Source organism: Octopus sinensis, linkage group LG21, assembly GCF_006345805.1.
Source record: "Octopus sinensis linkage group LG21, ASM634580v1, whole genome shotgun sequence".
Taxonomy (NCBI): Eukaryota; Metazoa; Mollusca; class Cephalopoda; order Octopoda; family Octopodidae; genus Octopus; species Octopus sinensis.
Window position 1 is genome coordinate 9,806,418 of NC_043017.1, and position 15,625 is coordinate 9,822,042.

At 38.4% G+C, this 15,625-nt stretch overlaps 1 protein-coding gene across 4 annotated transcripts in view; it reads left to right on the forward strand.

The window, feature by feature from the left end:
* The first annotated feature begins 31 nt into the window (after positions 1-31).
* LOC115223000 (guanylate kinase) overlaps positions 32-15,625 on the forward strand; it is a 35,768-nt gene continuing 20,174 nt past the window's right edge. Inside the window, exon 1 of one of the 4 annotated variants that reach the window (XM_029793425.2) lies at positions 32-171. Coding sequence is in view for 3 of the 4 variants with exons in the window: in XM_036512060.1 (XP_036367953.1) it covers positions 10,781-10,853 (73 nt within the window). In the remaining variant the exon portion in view is untranslated. Of the gene's footprint in view, positions 172-10,638; positions 10,854-15,280; positions 15,421-15,625 lie in introns of those variants that run through there. The other 3 variants (XM_036512060.1, XM_029793421.2, XM_029793423.2) reach the window with 3 other exon arrangements.

Consider the following 15,625-nt stretch of genomic DNA (forward strand, 5'->3'; position numbering starts at 1 on the left):
ACCTATATCGCGTCTTCTCGTATCAGAATTTTGAACGTTGTCTTCCCTCTCTGTTTCTCTTTCCCTCTCTTTCCTTCTGCCTTTCTTTCTCTCTGTCTTTCTTTCTCTGTCGCTTTTTCTTTTCCCCTTTCGTCTTTTTCACACATACAAAAAGGAGCTTTTATTTCAAAGGTAAGTTAATGCTAACATATCATTACAGTGCTTTAAAACTAAAAAATATATCATGCATCAAAAAACAAACGTCTTATTAGTAAACAACTAGTATTATCTTCAGTTTTCTGGAAATAAGATTAGTGTATACGGGAGACAACTCCGTACATGCCTAGCCTTATACTGACCTCATAAGTAAAGTTTTACCTTCACTGTATTTGTCAAAGTATTGATGAATTTATCATATTAACCATTCGCTAATATCAGTTCTTGTTTCCTCTCTCATCATCATCATCATCATCATTTAACGTCCGCTTTCCATGCTAGCATGGGTTGGACGATTTGACTGAGGGCTGGCGAACCAGATGGCTGCACCAGGCTCCAATCTTGATCTACAGCTGGATGCCCTTCCTAACACGCCAACCACTCCAAGAGTGTAGTGAGTGCTTTTACGTGCCACCGGCACGGGGGCCTGTCAGGCTGTACTGGCAATGACCTCGCTCGAATCTTTTTACACATGCCACCGGCACAGGTGCCAGTAAGGCGATGCTGGTAACGATCACGCTCGAATGGTGCCATTTACGTGCCACCGGCACGGAAGCCAGTTAGCCGCTCTGGCAACGATCACGCTCGGATGGTGCTCTTGTCACCCTACTAGCACGGGGCTCAAGTGCCAGTAAGGTGACGCTGGTAACGATCACACTTGAATGGTGCCTTTTACATGCCACTGGCACAGAAGCCATCAACTGCTCTGTCAATGATCACACCTGTATGGTGCTCTTTGCACCCTGCTAGCACGGATGCCAGTCATCGAATTTGATTTTGATTTCACTTGCCTCAACAGGTCTTCACAAGCAGAGTTTAGAGTCCAAAGAAAGAAAAGGTATGCATAAGTGGGCTGGTTACGTCCCTGGCATAGGCCACAAGGTTATGGTCTCACTTGGTTTGCCGAGTCTTCTCAAGCACAGCATATTTCAAAAGTTCCTGGTCACTAGTCATTGCCTCGGTGAGGCCCAATGTTTGAAGGTCATGCTTCACCACTTCATCCCAGGTGTTCCTGGTTCTACCTCTTCCACAGGTTCCCTCAACCGCTAGGGTGTGGAACTTTTTCACACAGCTATCCTTATCTATTCTCGCCACATGGCCATATCAGTGCAGTTGTCTCTCTTGCTCACCAACCATATGTTACATATATATGTGTGTGTGTGTATGTATATATATATATCATCATCATCATCATCATCGTTTAAAAGTCCGTTTTCCGTGCTAGCACGGGTTGGACGGTTCGACCGGGGTCTGGGAAGCCAGGAGGCTGCACCAGGCTCCAGTCTGATCTGGCAGTGTTTCTACAGCTGGATGCCCTTCCTAACGCCAACCACTCCGTGAGTGTAGTGGGTGCTTTTTACGTGCCACCGGCACAGGTGCCAGATGATGCTGGCAAATGGCCACGGTGCTTTTTATGTGCTTTATATATATATATATATATATACACACTTATATATACATATACATATATATATATATAAAACTATGGCTTAGAAAGATAATATTATTCTGTGTCATTGACAACAGGAAGCCATTTGGTATTTTTTACTAACGAGGAAGTCCTCAGCATATTAAGAAACCTAACTTCTTTCCTACCTGCCTACCTACCTGGCCTACTTTCTCTCTTTCTCACGTTATCGATTTATTTATTTATTTATCTGTTTATGCACACACATGCGCAAACATATATATATATAATGCACACACACACTCACACATTAATGTGTGTGTGTGTGTGCACCTGCTTATGTATATATGTATATGCCTACCTATTTACCTGTCTACTTATTTATCTACCTACCTACACATGCACACACTCACACACACACGTGCGCATTCACATGTACATATAGAATCACACATTCCAAGATCTAAAAATACATTCACATGCACACACTCACACGTGTGTATATATAAATATATATACACTCAGTCATGCATATGTTTATTTATTTTAGGCACAGGTACAATAATTTAGAATACATAGTTATTTATTATTATTCAGAGACAAAACTACAGGTGATTGGAAGCCAGCCATAATAATAAAAAATGGGTAATAGATAGATAAAAGAGATGGTGGGGGTGGATAGATAGATATACAGTCAGACAGACAGACAGAGAAAGAGAGAGTGAATAGAAAGATAGATAGATAACTAGATAGATAGACAGACAAACAGATAGATAGATAGATAGTGAGAGAGAGGGAGAGAGAGAGAGAGAGAGACTGGATGGATAGATAGATAGATAGATAGATAGATAGAGAGAGAGAGAGAGAGAGACCAGATGGACAGATAGATAGCCAGATACATAGATAGACAAATAGATAGATAGACAGACAGACAGAGAAAGAGAGAGACTGAATAGATAGATAGATAAGTGGTGGGGGGCTCTGAAAGGGGTCTCAGGGAGTAGCGGCCTTGCCTTCCTTTTCCACCACATTTCTTAAAAATCGTGGTAGAGGCCTGGGTCTTGGGACCACTTATGTCTAAAAACTGTGGTTGGAGTAAGCAAGGACATGCTCCCTGTAGAAAATGCAGCTCCAAAAAAGCCTCATGATAGCAAAGGAGAATGGGCACAAGCCAGCCCAAATGTTGGGGTGGGCTGCGCCTGCCTACTTTCCGTTGCTATGGCATTGAGGTAGATCCAGCCACCCCTGTTAATGAGGACAAAACCCCGGATTTAAAACACCAGATGATGATGATGATAATGATGATGAGAGATAGTTGGTTAGGCAGATAGATAGATATGTAGACAGACAGACAGACTGACCAATCGATCTAGCCATCTGTCCATACATCTGTCTATAAACTTGAATAAACTGGGATGCATTTCAGCCAAAACACTGTCCCAGGCCATGTCTACATTTAATAGCTCCACCTCATAGAATCTGTTAAGTAATTCTTAAATCAAGTTTTGTGGTGTTATGGCCCATTCGTGTTGGGAGTTGCTATCGCTCTGTCTACCTGTCAGCCAATTATCTGTGCATTTGTGGCTGTTTATAAGTGAAATGTATGATTTATTACCTTGTACTTGTGATTGCAATAATTGAATATATGACTGAATGTCTAAGGGTGTGTGTAGGAGATTTCACAGTTGTTTGAGAGGGAAGAAAGAGATAGGTAGCTATGGTGGTAGATAGATAGATACATAGAACGATAGACAGACAGATAGCTAGATAGATAGATAGATAGATAGAGATATAGGGAAATAGATAGATAGATAGATAGATAGATAGATAGACAGACAGACAGACAGATAGATAGACAGACAGACAGACAGACAGATAGATAGAGATATAGGGAAATAGATAGATAGATAGATAAATAGAGAGAGAGATAGACAGACAGATAGATAGATATGTTTCTTTATTAGACACACAGGGCTGCACACAGACAGGACAAAATTACAAGGTAGAGCTTTTCTTTTGGGGGTAAAAGAAGGGGGTTTGGTTTTCGATCAAAAGGGATCGTAAAGGGAAAGAAAGAGGACAAAAAAGGGGGGAATAAATTTTTTTTAAAAAAGGTGGGGAAGGGAAAGGAAAAAAATTGATCAATAGGGATCGTTATCACAGAAATGTCAATATGAAGTGTAAAGGGGAGGACAGGTGGATAGATAGATAGATAGATAGATAGATAGATAGATAGATAGATAGATAGATAGATAGATAGATAGATAGATAAATAGATGGATAGATAGATAGATTGGCATTGTGTTCTTGAGCAAAACACTTCATCTCACCTTGCTCTATGATCACTTCGACACCTGACTCTTGGTACACTGTGCACCTGTTCAGACAATGTTGATTTGATGGAGGGAGTGAGCTAATTTGTAGCACAAACATTTAATCACAATAAACAAATCATTTCTTTAGGTTGTTCCTCTCTTGGTTGGCTGGATGGCTTGCTTGCTTGCTTGTTGTTTGGTTTGTTGAGTTGGTTTTGATGGGGGCCATTATGAATGCATAACAGGGTGTGAGCGATTGAATAATAAGGTCAACCTAAATGCTTCTTCTCGGTGTAAATGCCACATTGCTCTACACACAGCAGTTTAGAGGAAAATATATAGCAAAGACAAACAACACAGTGTACTTGTAGTATAAATTGAGTGTAATGTTTATCAGCAGAGAGAGAGAGACATTGGTAAGAAAGATAGACAGACCGACAGAAGGAAAGCTTATAGAGAGAGACAGTTTGGTATTTACATGCACACACACACACACACACACATACACATGCATGCATGCACACAGAAACACATGCATACACACACACAACCACACACACATGCGCATGCACTCACACATACACACACACACAAATACACACCTGCACACAAACACACACACACATACACAAACAAATACATACATGGACACTCACATAAACACACACCTGCACACATGCACACACACACAAATACAAACATGAACATACACACAAACATACACACACACACACAAATACACACATGCACACACACAAACACACACACACATGCACACACATACATACACACACACACAAACACACATGCACACACACTGACAAACATACACATACACACACACACATGATGCTCATGTGGAGCAAGCAGACAGCAGCAGAAACTCTGAGAGGAAGAATTCTTTTCAAACAAGTATTTTGGCCCATTAGTTCTTGACATTCTAAGGAAGTCAGGTCCTTCTGTCTCAGAGCTTCTCAACATGGGCGGGACTGACTCCAAGCCTCCCCCCAATCCAAGGGGGCTTTAGGGTGTGGTGAAGTAACATAGTTAACATGCTAAAGTTTACCTATAGTAGTAATTATATTATCTATATATGTATAAAGATGAGAATGTGTGTCTGTCTGTGTGAATCCCTAAAACACGAGAACTACACAGCCGATTTCATTCCAGTTTTACACATGCCTTACTTAGGGTCCATGTAGCGTCATGGGCCCAAAAAATTTTCAACTTCTTGCCTAATGCGAGCCCAGAGCAATCTCATATCTCTTACTCGATTTCAATCTATCTTTCTGTGTGTATGTGTGTGTGTGTGTGTATGTATATATATATATATATATATATATCTTTCACGACCAGTCCATCAGATGTAGTTACACATCGCTGGTCACAATGCGTTTGCATTGTTTTAGCCTTCGAATGACACCACCCCGCTGGCTAAGCGAGCAGGCTAACAGAAGAAAGAGTGGTGAAAGAGTACAGCAGGGATCACCACCTCCTGTTGGAGCATCATGGAGCTTTTAGGTGTTTTCACTCAATAAACATTCACAACGCCCGGTCTGGGAATCGAAACCGCGATCCTACGACCGCGAGTCCGCTGCCCTAACCACTGGGCCATTGGGCCTCCACACACACACACACACACACCACACACACACACATATATATATATATATATATATATATATATATATTATATATATATATATATATAATACACACACACACATATACATGTATGTATATGTGCATATTCATATCTATTATATCTAATATCTTTATATCTTCCTAATGAAATTTGGAACGCAAAATTCAAGCCTAGGGAGAAGGGTAATGTCGTATGTTTCATACAACTTCATGGACCAATATTACTGAATGGATCCTTATATTTGGAACTTAGACTCAATGCATATGGGCGGGTATAATGCAGTATGTTTGGTTTGAATTTGAGGTGGCTTAAAGGGGGCAGACCTCCCCCCCCCCCGGCATGAAAATTCATAAATTTCCTATGTTGATGAAATTTCAACCATAGGCAATTGACACACATCAAGAAGTATCCCCAAACTTTCTGCTTCTCATGAGGATTCTAAGAACCCTAATGGGAGCCTTAACTCCCAAATTTTTGTAATTTTTTATGATCCAAAACTAGCTCAAAAGTACTGCATGGATCTTTATGAAATTTGGAAATTATATTCTATGCATAAGGACAGATGTAATGCAGTATATATTTGAAAGTGGGGGGGGGGGCATAAATGAGGCCATAACCCCCATGAAAATTCATATATTTTTGCTGTTGATGAAATTTTAGCCATAGATATTAGACACAAATGAAGTAATATTTCTAAAATTTCAACTTCTTAGAAGTTAGAAAGACCCCTTAATGGGGCTTAACACCCACAATTTAGTAATTTTTCCTAAACCAATGTAGGGTCACCTAAGTATAAAAGATGAGCATTATTTGTAATTCAATGGTACAACAGTGTTAGACTTTGCTTTGAGATATACTTAGATTGTAATTTCTGCAATGTGGTGCATAAATTGTCAAGTAAAGGAGAGGCATCTTTGCCTCCACTGATTCAGTTGCAAGTGTTATTTTGAGTAAAGTCATTTGGTTGCAGACCTCCTTTGAGTCTTTTTATTATCACAGGGTCAGAGATATTATCACTGCACTAATATAACAACCATTTAATGATGTTGATTAAAAAATATCTCTAGCATATAAATATAAATAAATTACAGAATATCGGTATGCCTGGTAAACTATAATGTTTAAGCTGCATGGAGATTGGTTAAAACCATATTCTAAAAATTCAGCTTGTTGAAGCACTCTCAGAGGTACTAAAGCTGTCAAGAACTCAAATGTCAGTTAAACACATTTGAAATCTGATGATTACTCTAAGTATGAGAGAGCTAATTTAACTTTATGAGCATTACAAAATATGTTTTTTTTTATTTTATGCCATAATAAAAAACGTGAAAACCAGGCCATGTTTTAACTTCAACTGATATATATATATATAGGCACATACATATATATTAGTGTGTGTATGTGTGTGCATATATATATATATATATATATATATATATTATAACGGGAAGGTTTACGAAAATAAACAAAAGACAAAGGCAGGTGGAGTACAAACAAATGTATTAGTATGGTGCTCAGGAATAGAAATAGAACAAGTCTTTTACATTTCGAGCCTACGCCCTTGGACAGAAGACACACAGAAAAAAAAAAGGAGAGAACAAATGCGTGATATACATATATATATATATATATATATATATATATTTATATATATTTATATATATATGTATATATATATACGTGTATATATATATATATATATATATAGATTTATATATATATATATATATATTATATATTATATTATATATATATATATATATATATATATATTCTTTAAGTGAAACTGAAGCTAAGGTTTGTATCACAACTCAAGCTTCACACCACCTCAATCTTCAGAATAAAAGATATATTTGTCATCAGTGATCATCGATCTGCTGGGTGAGAATTGACCTGAAAGGGAGAGAGGAGCTAAAACAACAACAACAACAACATCTTTGGTGTGACATTATTATATCTAGCAAACATAACAAGACATCTCCTTTCCTTACTCTTTAACTCAATTAGAAAAAAAAAACTCTTGCCATTTGGTAAATATCTCCTGATGTAAATAAATATCTCCTTGTCTAGATTAGATTCTCACCTGTCTGATAGCTAAACTGATAATAACATACCTGTCTACTGCTGCTGACATTCAAATACAGCATCACAGACATTGTTTGTTTTTATTGCAAGTTGTGGAAGTCAAGGAAACATACAAAACTCCACCACCACTACCATGCACACTTCCCATCCCTCCTCCTCCTCTTCTCCAGCTGGATGTCCTACCTAATGCCAACCAGTCCAAGAATGTAATGAGTGCTTTTATGTGCCACTGGCACCCATGCCAGGGGCATGACACCAGTATCTACCATGACTACGGATTATTTCAAAACAATGTGAATAAATAAGAATTACATTTGACAGAGTAACCTGGATGCTAAAAAGGTTAAACTAGGCAGAAACTAAGCCTAAGATGGTGAACTGACTGAGTCAGTAGTGTCGGACTGAATGCCTTGTGGTATTTGTTCTGACTGTCTGTGCTCCAAGTTCAAATCCCATCAAGGTCTTTCATCCTTTCAGGGGTCAATAACAAAAGTACCAGTCCAGGGCAGTGGATTGGTAGAAGTGTTGCAAGGTCAGGCAAGATACCATTGTAGTATCTGTTCCATTTAGTTGTGTTCTGATAGCAATCCCTACAGTGACCCTGGGGTCAACATGTAGAAGTTGCATCAGCCCAAGTTAGTTGCTTTTCTCTTGGATAAACATTGGTGGTGTGAAGAGAGGGGAAACTTGCAAATATGGGCAACTACTTGTTGCTACCCCATCATCATCATTTAAAGCAGTGGTTTTCAACCAGGGTTCCGCCAGTACAGTCCAGGGGTTCCGCAAGAAGTTACAAAAATGCTAAAATCGACAGTAATTTTTAATTCTCCTGTGCAGATATGTGTGCATAAGGCAATTAAATTATTGCACAGGGGTTCCTCAAGCCAGCGAAATATTTTCTTGGGGTTCCGCTCCAGCAAAAAGGTTGAAAAGCACTGATTTAAAGCCTATGTTCCATGCTGGCATGGGTTGGATGGTTTGACAAGAGTTGAATGGACTAGGAGCTGCAACTGGTTGCATTGTGTTTTGGTATGGTTTCTACAACTGGATGCCCTTCCTAATGCCCATCACTTTACAAAGTACTTTTTATGTGACACCATCATCAGCACTTATTATGTGGTTCCAGTGCTTTTTACATGGAACCATCAACAGTGCTTTTTATATAGCATCAACACCAGTGTCCAGTCTGTGGTATGACGTCAGCAGCTAGGGAGCTGACCGGAAGGGACAGCAGTGACGCGCGCGCAGGTAGGACAGGATTCTGCCTTTTCGAGGCAGGTTGCCGAGCGAGGAAGACGGGGTCAGCACGTTGTTAAGGTTGGGAGAAGCAGCTGCTATTTCTAGCGTTCGGGTCGGGCTGTGTTGAAGGATCCATTACCGCTGAAGGGTCTCCATCTGAGTGAAGAGAAGGTAGATGCCTATATTTTGAATCTCTCGCATACACCACACAGCCCTGTACACGCATGGTGGAGACTCTGCATAATTAAGTTTACCACCAAAGAACAGGAATGGTTTGTCACAAAAAAGGATGTTGTTGTTGTGTTGGCTGATAGAAATGCATAAAGTGAGTTGTTGAGAGTGTTGTTGAAGTGATCAAGAAATTCCACCAGGGACAAACAAGAGAGACATTTAACCATAGATTTATTCAAAGAAGGCTAGCAATATACGCATACATAAACTTCGTATTACTTTGTGCATGGAACCTATTTTGGGACTAAAACAGCCCAACAGGTACGATATGTTCATCATCATCATTGTTCGACCATGGTCGAGACAATGATGGAATTTACCATGCTACGCCAGACTTCACGGTCCATCATGGCATTACGGAGGTCCTGTTGCTGGATGCCTGTATCCCTGGAGATTACATCAGGGTAGGAGAGTGTGCGCCCTCTGGTATTGCGAGTAGATGGCTTCCAGAGGAGAAGAGTAGAAATTACCTCTACGATATGTTAGGGCACAGAATGAGACTTAGATGATGAATCCTGGTTGGAAAACACTCAGGAATTGTTTACGAATTGCTTTTTTTTTTCTTTTATGCTTCATTTTCATTTCTTGTTGCCTAATAGAGCATTGCTCTTCTTTCATATCTTAGGAAGGATATGTCCTAAGAGGAGTCATAGTAGAGTTTTTTTAAAGGATGACCTAGCAGCAGTTAACCATCCAATCGTGGCCGTTGCCAGCCTCGTCTGGCACCTGTGCCGGTGGCACGTAAAAAGCACCCACTACACTCACGGAGTGGTTGGCGTTAGGAAGGGCATCCAGCCATAGAAACACTGCCAGATCAGACTGGGCCTGGTGCAGCCTTCTGGCTTCCCAGACCCCAGTTGAACCGTCCAACCCATGCTAGCATGGAAAGCGGACGTTAAACGATGATGATGATGATGATGATGATAAATGCCAACAACTGTAGCCTGTCTGTCTTAACTACTTACTTGCAGAAATAAAATTCCCAAGCTTTCAAATATAATATTTCGTATGTACGTTTGTGTACGTAGTGTTAAGTATACATACATACATACATAGGTGCATACATACATGCATGCTCACACACCCACACACAAATACCTACCCCTACTATGTCTGTTATTTTTCTGGGGTTTTTTAATATTTTTGAATATTCGCCAAAAGATTTTTAGAAAAGGGCGCGGTGTGTATCCTGCCAATCTGCCGGCGTCTTCCCAAGTTTGCGTGTATCTGCATTTGTGGTGTGTTTACTCATCATCGAACACCATAACATTTACATCCCTCAGCACTACAAACTCCATCACCAAAATTACCATTCTCTTCATCAATCCACATTGTTTTTCCTCTGTCAGTTTGTCTTTCTCTCTTCACTTCCTACATCGCTCTTGCATAAGCCATCTACAGACCACATACATATATTATATATATATATATATATATATATATATATTATATATATATATATATATATATATATATATATAAACACCTACACGCACACACATATATATTAAATGCATAGATACAAACATATATAAACACGTACACACATGAATAAACACACATACACAACACATAAATAAACACATACACACTTTCGTAGGCAACTCCAACCCACCCAGCTTTAATAATTTTTTTCCCACCCAAAACTACAACATCGGGACAATGCACGTGCGCGCACTCAGTTATTTGAAGACTGTGTGTTCAAGTATTGTCAACTTCTCCACGTCTCCAGCTGGTAAGTTATTTTTCACTCTGTCCATCAAACTCGTAGGTTTTTATCGCTCTTATCTCTCAATTTCTCATCTCATTCCTTCTGTTTCTTTTTTTTTTTTTTTATCTTATCACACTTCTTCGTTCTTGTCCTTCCTTCCTCTTCTACCTTGGCTTAACCTCAGATGCAGAACTTGTACTTAAAAATCCTACGGAAGCTCTACATCATAATTCTTATATATTATACCCCGATTTCACTCACCACTCTTGACCGTTTCTGCTGTACTACTAATTATTATTTTGTGGCTAAACCATCATATATATATATGTATATATATTCCATCTCTGTCTCACTCTCTCTCTCTCTTTATATATACACACACACACATATATATATATATATATATTCCTATATTTATATTTACTTGTATTTATATTCTCTTTTATATATATTCTAATTATTATACAACATTACTCTTCTATGTACATTCCTTTATGTACACTGATTTGTTCTGCTTTTTCTATTTAACCCTAGTCTCTTATGTGGTGGTTTAATAAAGTATGTGATTGAGTATTATCTGGTAATTGATATTTGATTTAGATGTGTTTCTCCATTTTCTTATCTTGTATATATATGTATGTATATATATATGGATGTTATATACCTATAAGTATATTTCATGTTTCTGCTTGTGTATATATGGACGTACGTATATATATATATACACTCTGTCTTGACGATATATATAGGTATACATATAAATGTACATACACACACGCATACTGACATCGGTATGTATGTAAACAAATCCATGTAAAAATATACATTTTCTATAAGATCTGAGAAAAAAATATTAGATAAATAAATAAATAAAATGATATTCTGTTTTTCTTTCAACAAGGAAGGTGAAAACATCCAAATATAAAATGATGTGAAATGCGAGTTTAGAAAGGAAGGATGTGCCTTCATTTAAATAGTGATTCGTTGCTATTTTAGTGTTCAGTATAAAATTAGAAGTCAGAAGTGAAGCGTTGAGGGTAGAAAGAAGCAAAAGAGGCACTTGGAAAAAAGAAAAATCCTATATCTGTCCCTAGGAAATAAAAACAAGGATCTTTCTATCTGTGGACTGTAGTGAACAAACTAGGAAGCATTTCATTGTTATCTGGACTTCGTTTGTGTCTTAGCTCTGATGATGGTCTTTTGTCTTATCAATGGTTTTTTTGTCTGCATATACATATCTTATTACAATATCTAAGTATTATATATATATATATATATATATATAATATATATATATATATATATATAATATATACATACGATTTGATTATATAGATTATTAGATAGTGATATGTATATATAATCAACGTAATGATTAGATATTGAAAGATATGTACGTATGTATGTGTGTGTATACATACATACATGCATACATACATACACACACATACATACACACATACATACGTACGTACATACATGCATACATACACACATACATACGTACACACATACATACGTACATGCATGCATACATCATACATACATACACACATACACACACACACATACATACATACATACACACATACATACGTACATACATACATACATACATACATACATACATACATACATAGATGCATACATACACACATACATACGTACATACATACATACATACATACATAGATGCATACATACATACATACATACATACATATATGCATACATACATACATACGTACATACATACATGCATACATAGGTATTACCAGTCAACTCATTTATTTTACTCAGATGCACATTTATTCGTTTGTTAAACAAAAATATAAGGACATTTCATATTCATCCACTGATCGTATTAATAGTTTGTAATACCTATTTTTAGCAATAAACTATTACCAAAAAATATTTATTGGTTTAATTACACCTGATTCTAAAATTTATATATTGACATAGGATTGGGGATAGGAATGGGAGCAGAACTAAAACAGAAACTGAACAAGGAACGGGTTAGGACATGAAATAGTGTAATGGGGGAACTGGAAATAACTCCAAGGGGCTAAACACAGAGAGGACAGACAAACAGATTAAGTCGATTATATCGACCCCAGTGCGTAACTGGTACTTATGTAATCGACCCTGAAAGGACGAAAGGCAAAGTCGACCTCGGCGGAATTTAAACTCAGAACGTAGCGGCAGACGACATACCGCTAAGTATTTCGCCCGGCATGCTAATGATTCTGCTAGCTCGGGTAATTCAACTGCTCGAAACGTAAAAGACTTTTTCTATTCCTGAGCGTTATACTAATACATCTGTTTGTTTTGTACACCACCTGTCTTCGTCTTTTGTTTTTTTTTTTCATAAACTCTCCCTATATATATACACACATACATGTAACCATCGTCATTTACCACACATGTTCCATGATGGCATGTATTGGATGGCTTGACACAGGATCTGAGGGGACCAAGGACTGCATCATGCTTCAGTATTGACTTTGAGGATGGTTTCTATGGCTGGATGAGCTTCCTAAATGCCAACCACTTTACAATGTCTACTGGGTGTTTTTCTTGAGCTTCTGTCACATGTGAGATCCCCATGGAGAGGTTTTATGCAAGCAGATGTGGGTTAAGGTATAAGGGCGATGGATAGAACAGGTTCTTGTCGTAGGTGAGCTTAATGACTACTCATGTGTAAGGAGAGAGCGTGAGAAATGAGTTAGTATCTGTGAAAATATAAATAATGGTGACGAGGTGTCAGGAGTACCACAAGGTATGAGGTGAGCTGGCAGAAACGTTAGCACGCCGGGCGAAATGCGTAGCCGTATTTCGTCTGCCATTACGTTCTGGGTTCAAATTCCGCCGAGGTCGACTTTGCCTTTCATCCTTTCGGGGTCGTTTAAATAAGTACCAGTTACGCACTGGGGTCGATATAATCGACTTAATCCGTTTATCTGTCCTTGTTTGTCCTCTCTGTGTTTAGCCCCTTGTGGGTAGTAAAGAAATAGGTATGAGGTGAGTGGGGATAGAGAAACTAGGAGTGTGAATGGGTGGGGGTTGCAAGAGTGTACGAGGTTGGGTGGAGAAAGGGAGGCAGAAGGTAACGTCTGTAAGGATTGAGTAGTCTTGAACAGTGGACTGTGAGTGAATTCAAAAGACCTAACCCTTGAAAGCCTGTCATACAGGTATTGATGTGTGTGTGTGTGTGTTGGTATGGCTCAGTGGTTAGAGCGTCAAGCTTACGATCATTACGTAGTGAGTTCGATTCCTAGAGTGGGCTGTGTGTTGTGTTTTTGAGCAAGACACTTTATTTCACGTTGCGCCAGTCCACTCAGCTGTAGAAATGAGTTGCGACGTCACTGGTGCCAAGCTGTATCGGCCCCTTTGCCTTTCCCTTGGACAACATCGGTGAAAAGAGGCTGGTATGCATGGGTGACTGCTGGGCTTCCGTAAACAACCTTGCCTGGCCTTGTACCTCTGAGGGGAACTTTCTAGGTGCAATCCCATGGTCATTCATGGCCGAAGGTGGGGTCTTTACCCTTTTCACCCACACTCCACTGCTTGGCAACCGGTGTTGGTTTGCTTAAGTCCTTGTAATTTAGCTTTCGGCAAAAGGGAATTTTAGAATAAGCCCCAGCTTTTAAAAACAACCAAGAAAATTTACTGCAGTCGATTTGTTTTGACTCAAACCCTTCAAGGCGGTGCTCCAGCATGGCCGCAGTTCAATGACTGAAACAAGTAAAAGATAGAAAAAGAGGCATGTATCCCCCCAACCGACTTCGCTTCCCCATAATATCCAGAAAAATTGATATTTTTTAATGAAGATTTCTGCAAACATGCTTTAGATGCAAATTCCGATAATATAGGAATCTATTGTGGAAAAAGTTTTCCGAAGGTGAGGTGAGGAGTTTTGGAAAATTCATACGAAACAGCTTTCCTTACTCATAACTTTTAGGAAAAATGGGTAATTTTTATGAAATTTTCTGTAAATACTTTTCAGACTGTGTAGATTACAATTATATCGGAATTTAATGAAAAAATAAATTTGGTGGACACGTACGCATACATATTAAAACACGTTACATATATCTACAAAATTAAACTTGAAATTTCGAAAAAAATTGTGATGTGTGTCAGTATATATGTTGTGCGTGCTCACTATTTTTTCTTTTCACATCAAATTAAGATATAACAGTAATTTACACACTGCGAAAAGTATTTGTAGAAAATTTCATTAAAAAATAGCTAATTTTCTGAAAGCTATGAGGAAACAAAGCCGAATTGTGTGAATTTTTCGAAACTCCTCATAAAATTTTTTTCACATCAAATTCCGATAGAACGAGAATGTACACCATCTGAAGTGTATTTGTAGAAAATTTCATTAAAAAATATTTATTTTTCTGGAAGCTATGAGGAAACTAAGTCGGAGAGGGTGGGGCACATATGTGTAGATATGCCAAAGATATTATGTGAGTCCACGAACAAACTTTTATTCGCTGAAGCATATCAAACTTCATGCTTGTGTCATTAAGTCCGCTTCTCTGCCACGTGGTTTTAAGTTCACTACCATTACGTGACATCTTGGGTAAGTGACTTCTATTTCCTTAACCTCAGATTGAGCAATAACTTATTAGCGAAGTGTATATTATACGGAGGTGGAAGTAGGGAAAATGTCTTATATCGAATATTTACAGCGCCAAACCAAGTGTCCCACGGGGAATGATTATATCCTGTATGTTCCGAGTTAAAATTCTGCCTTACTCAAACTTTGTCTTTTTATCTTACCGGGG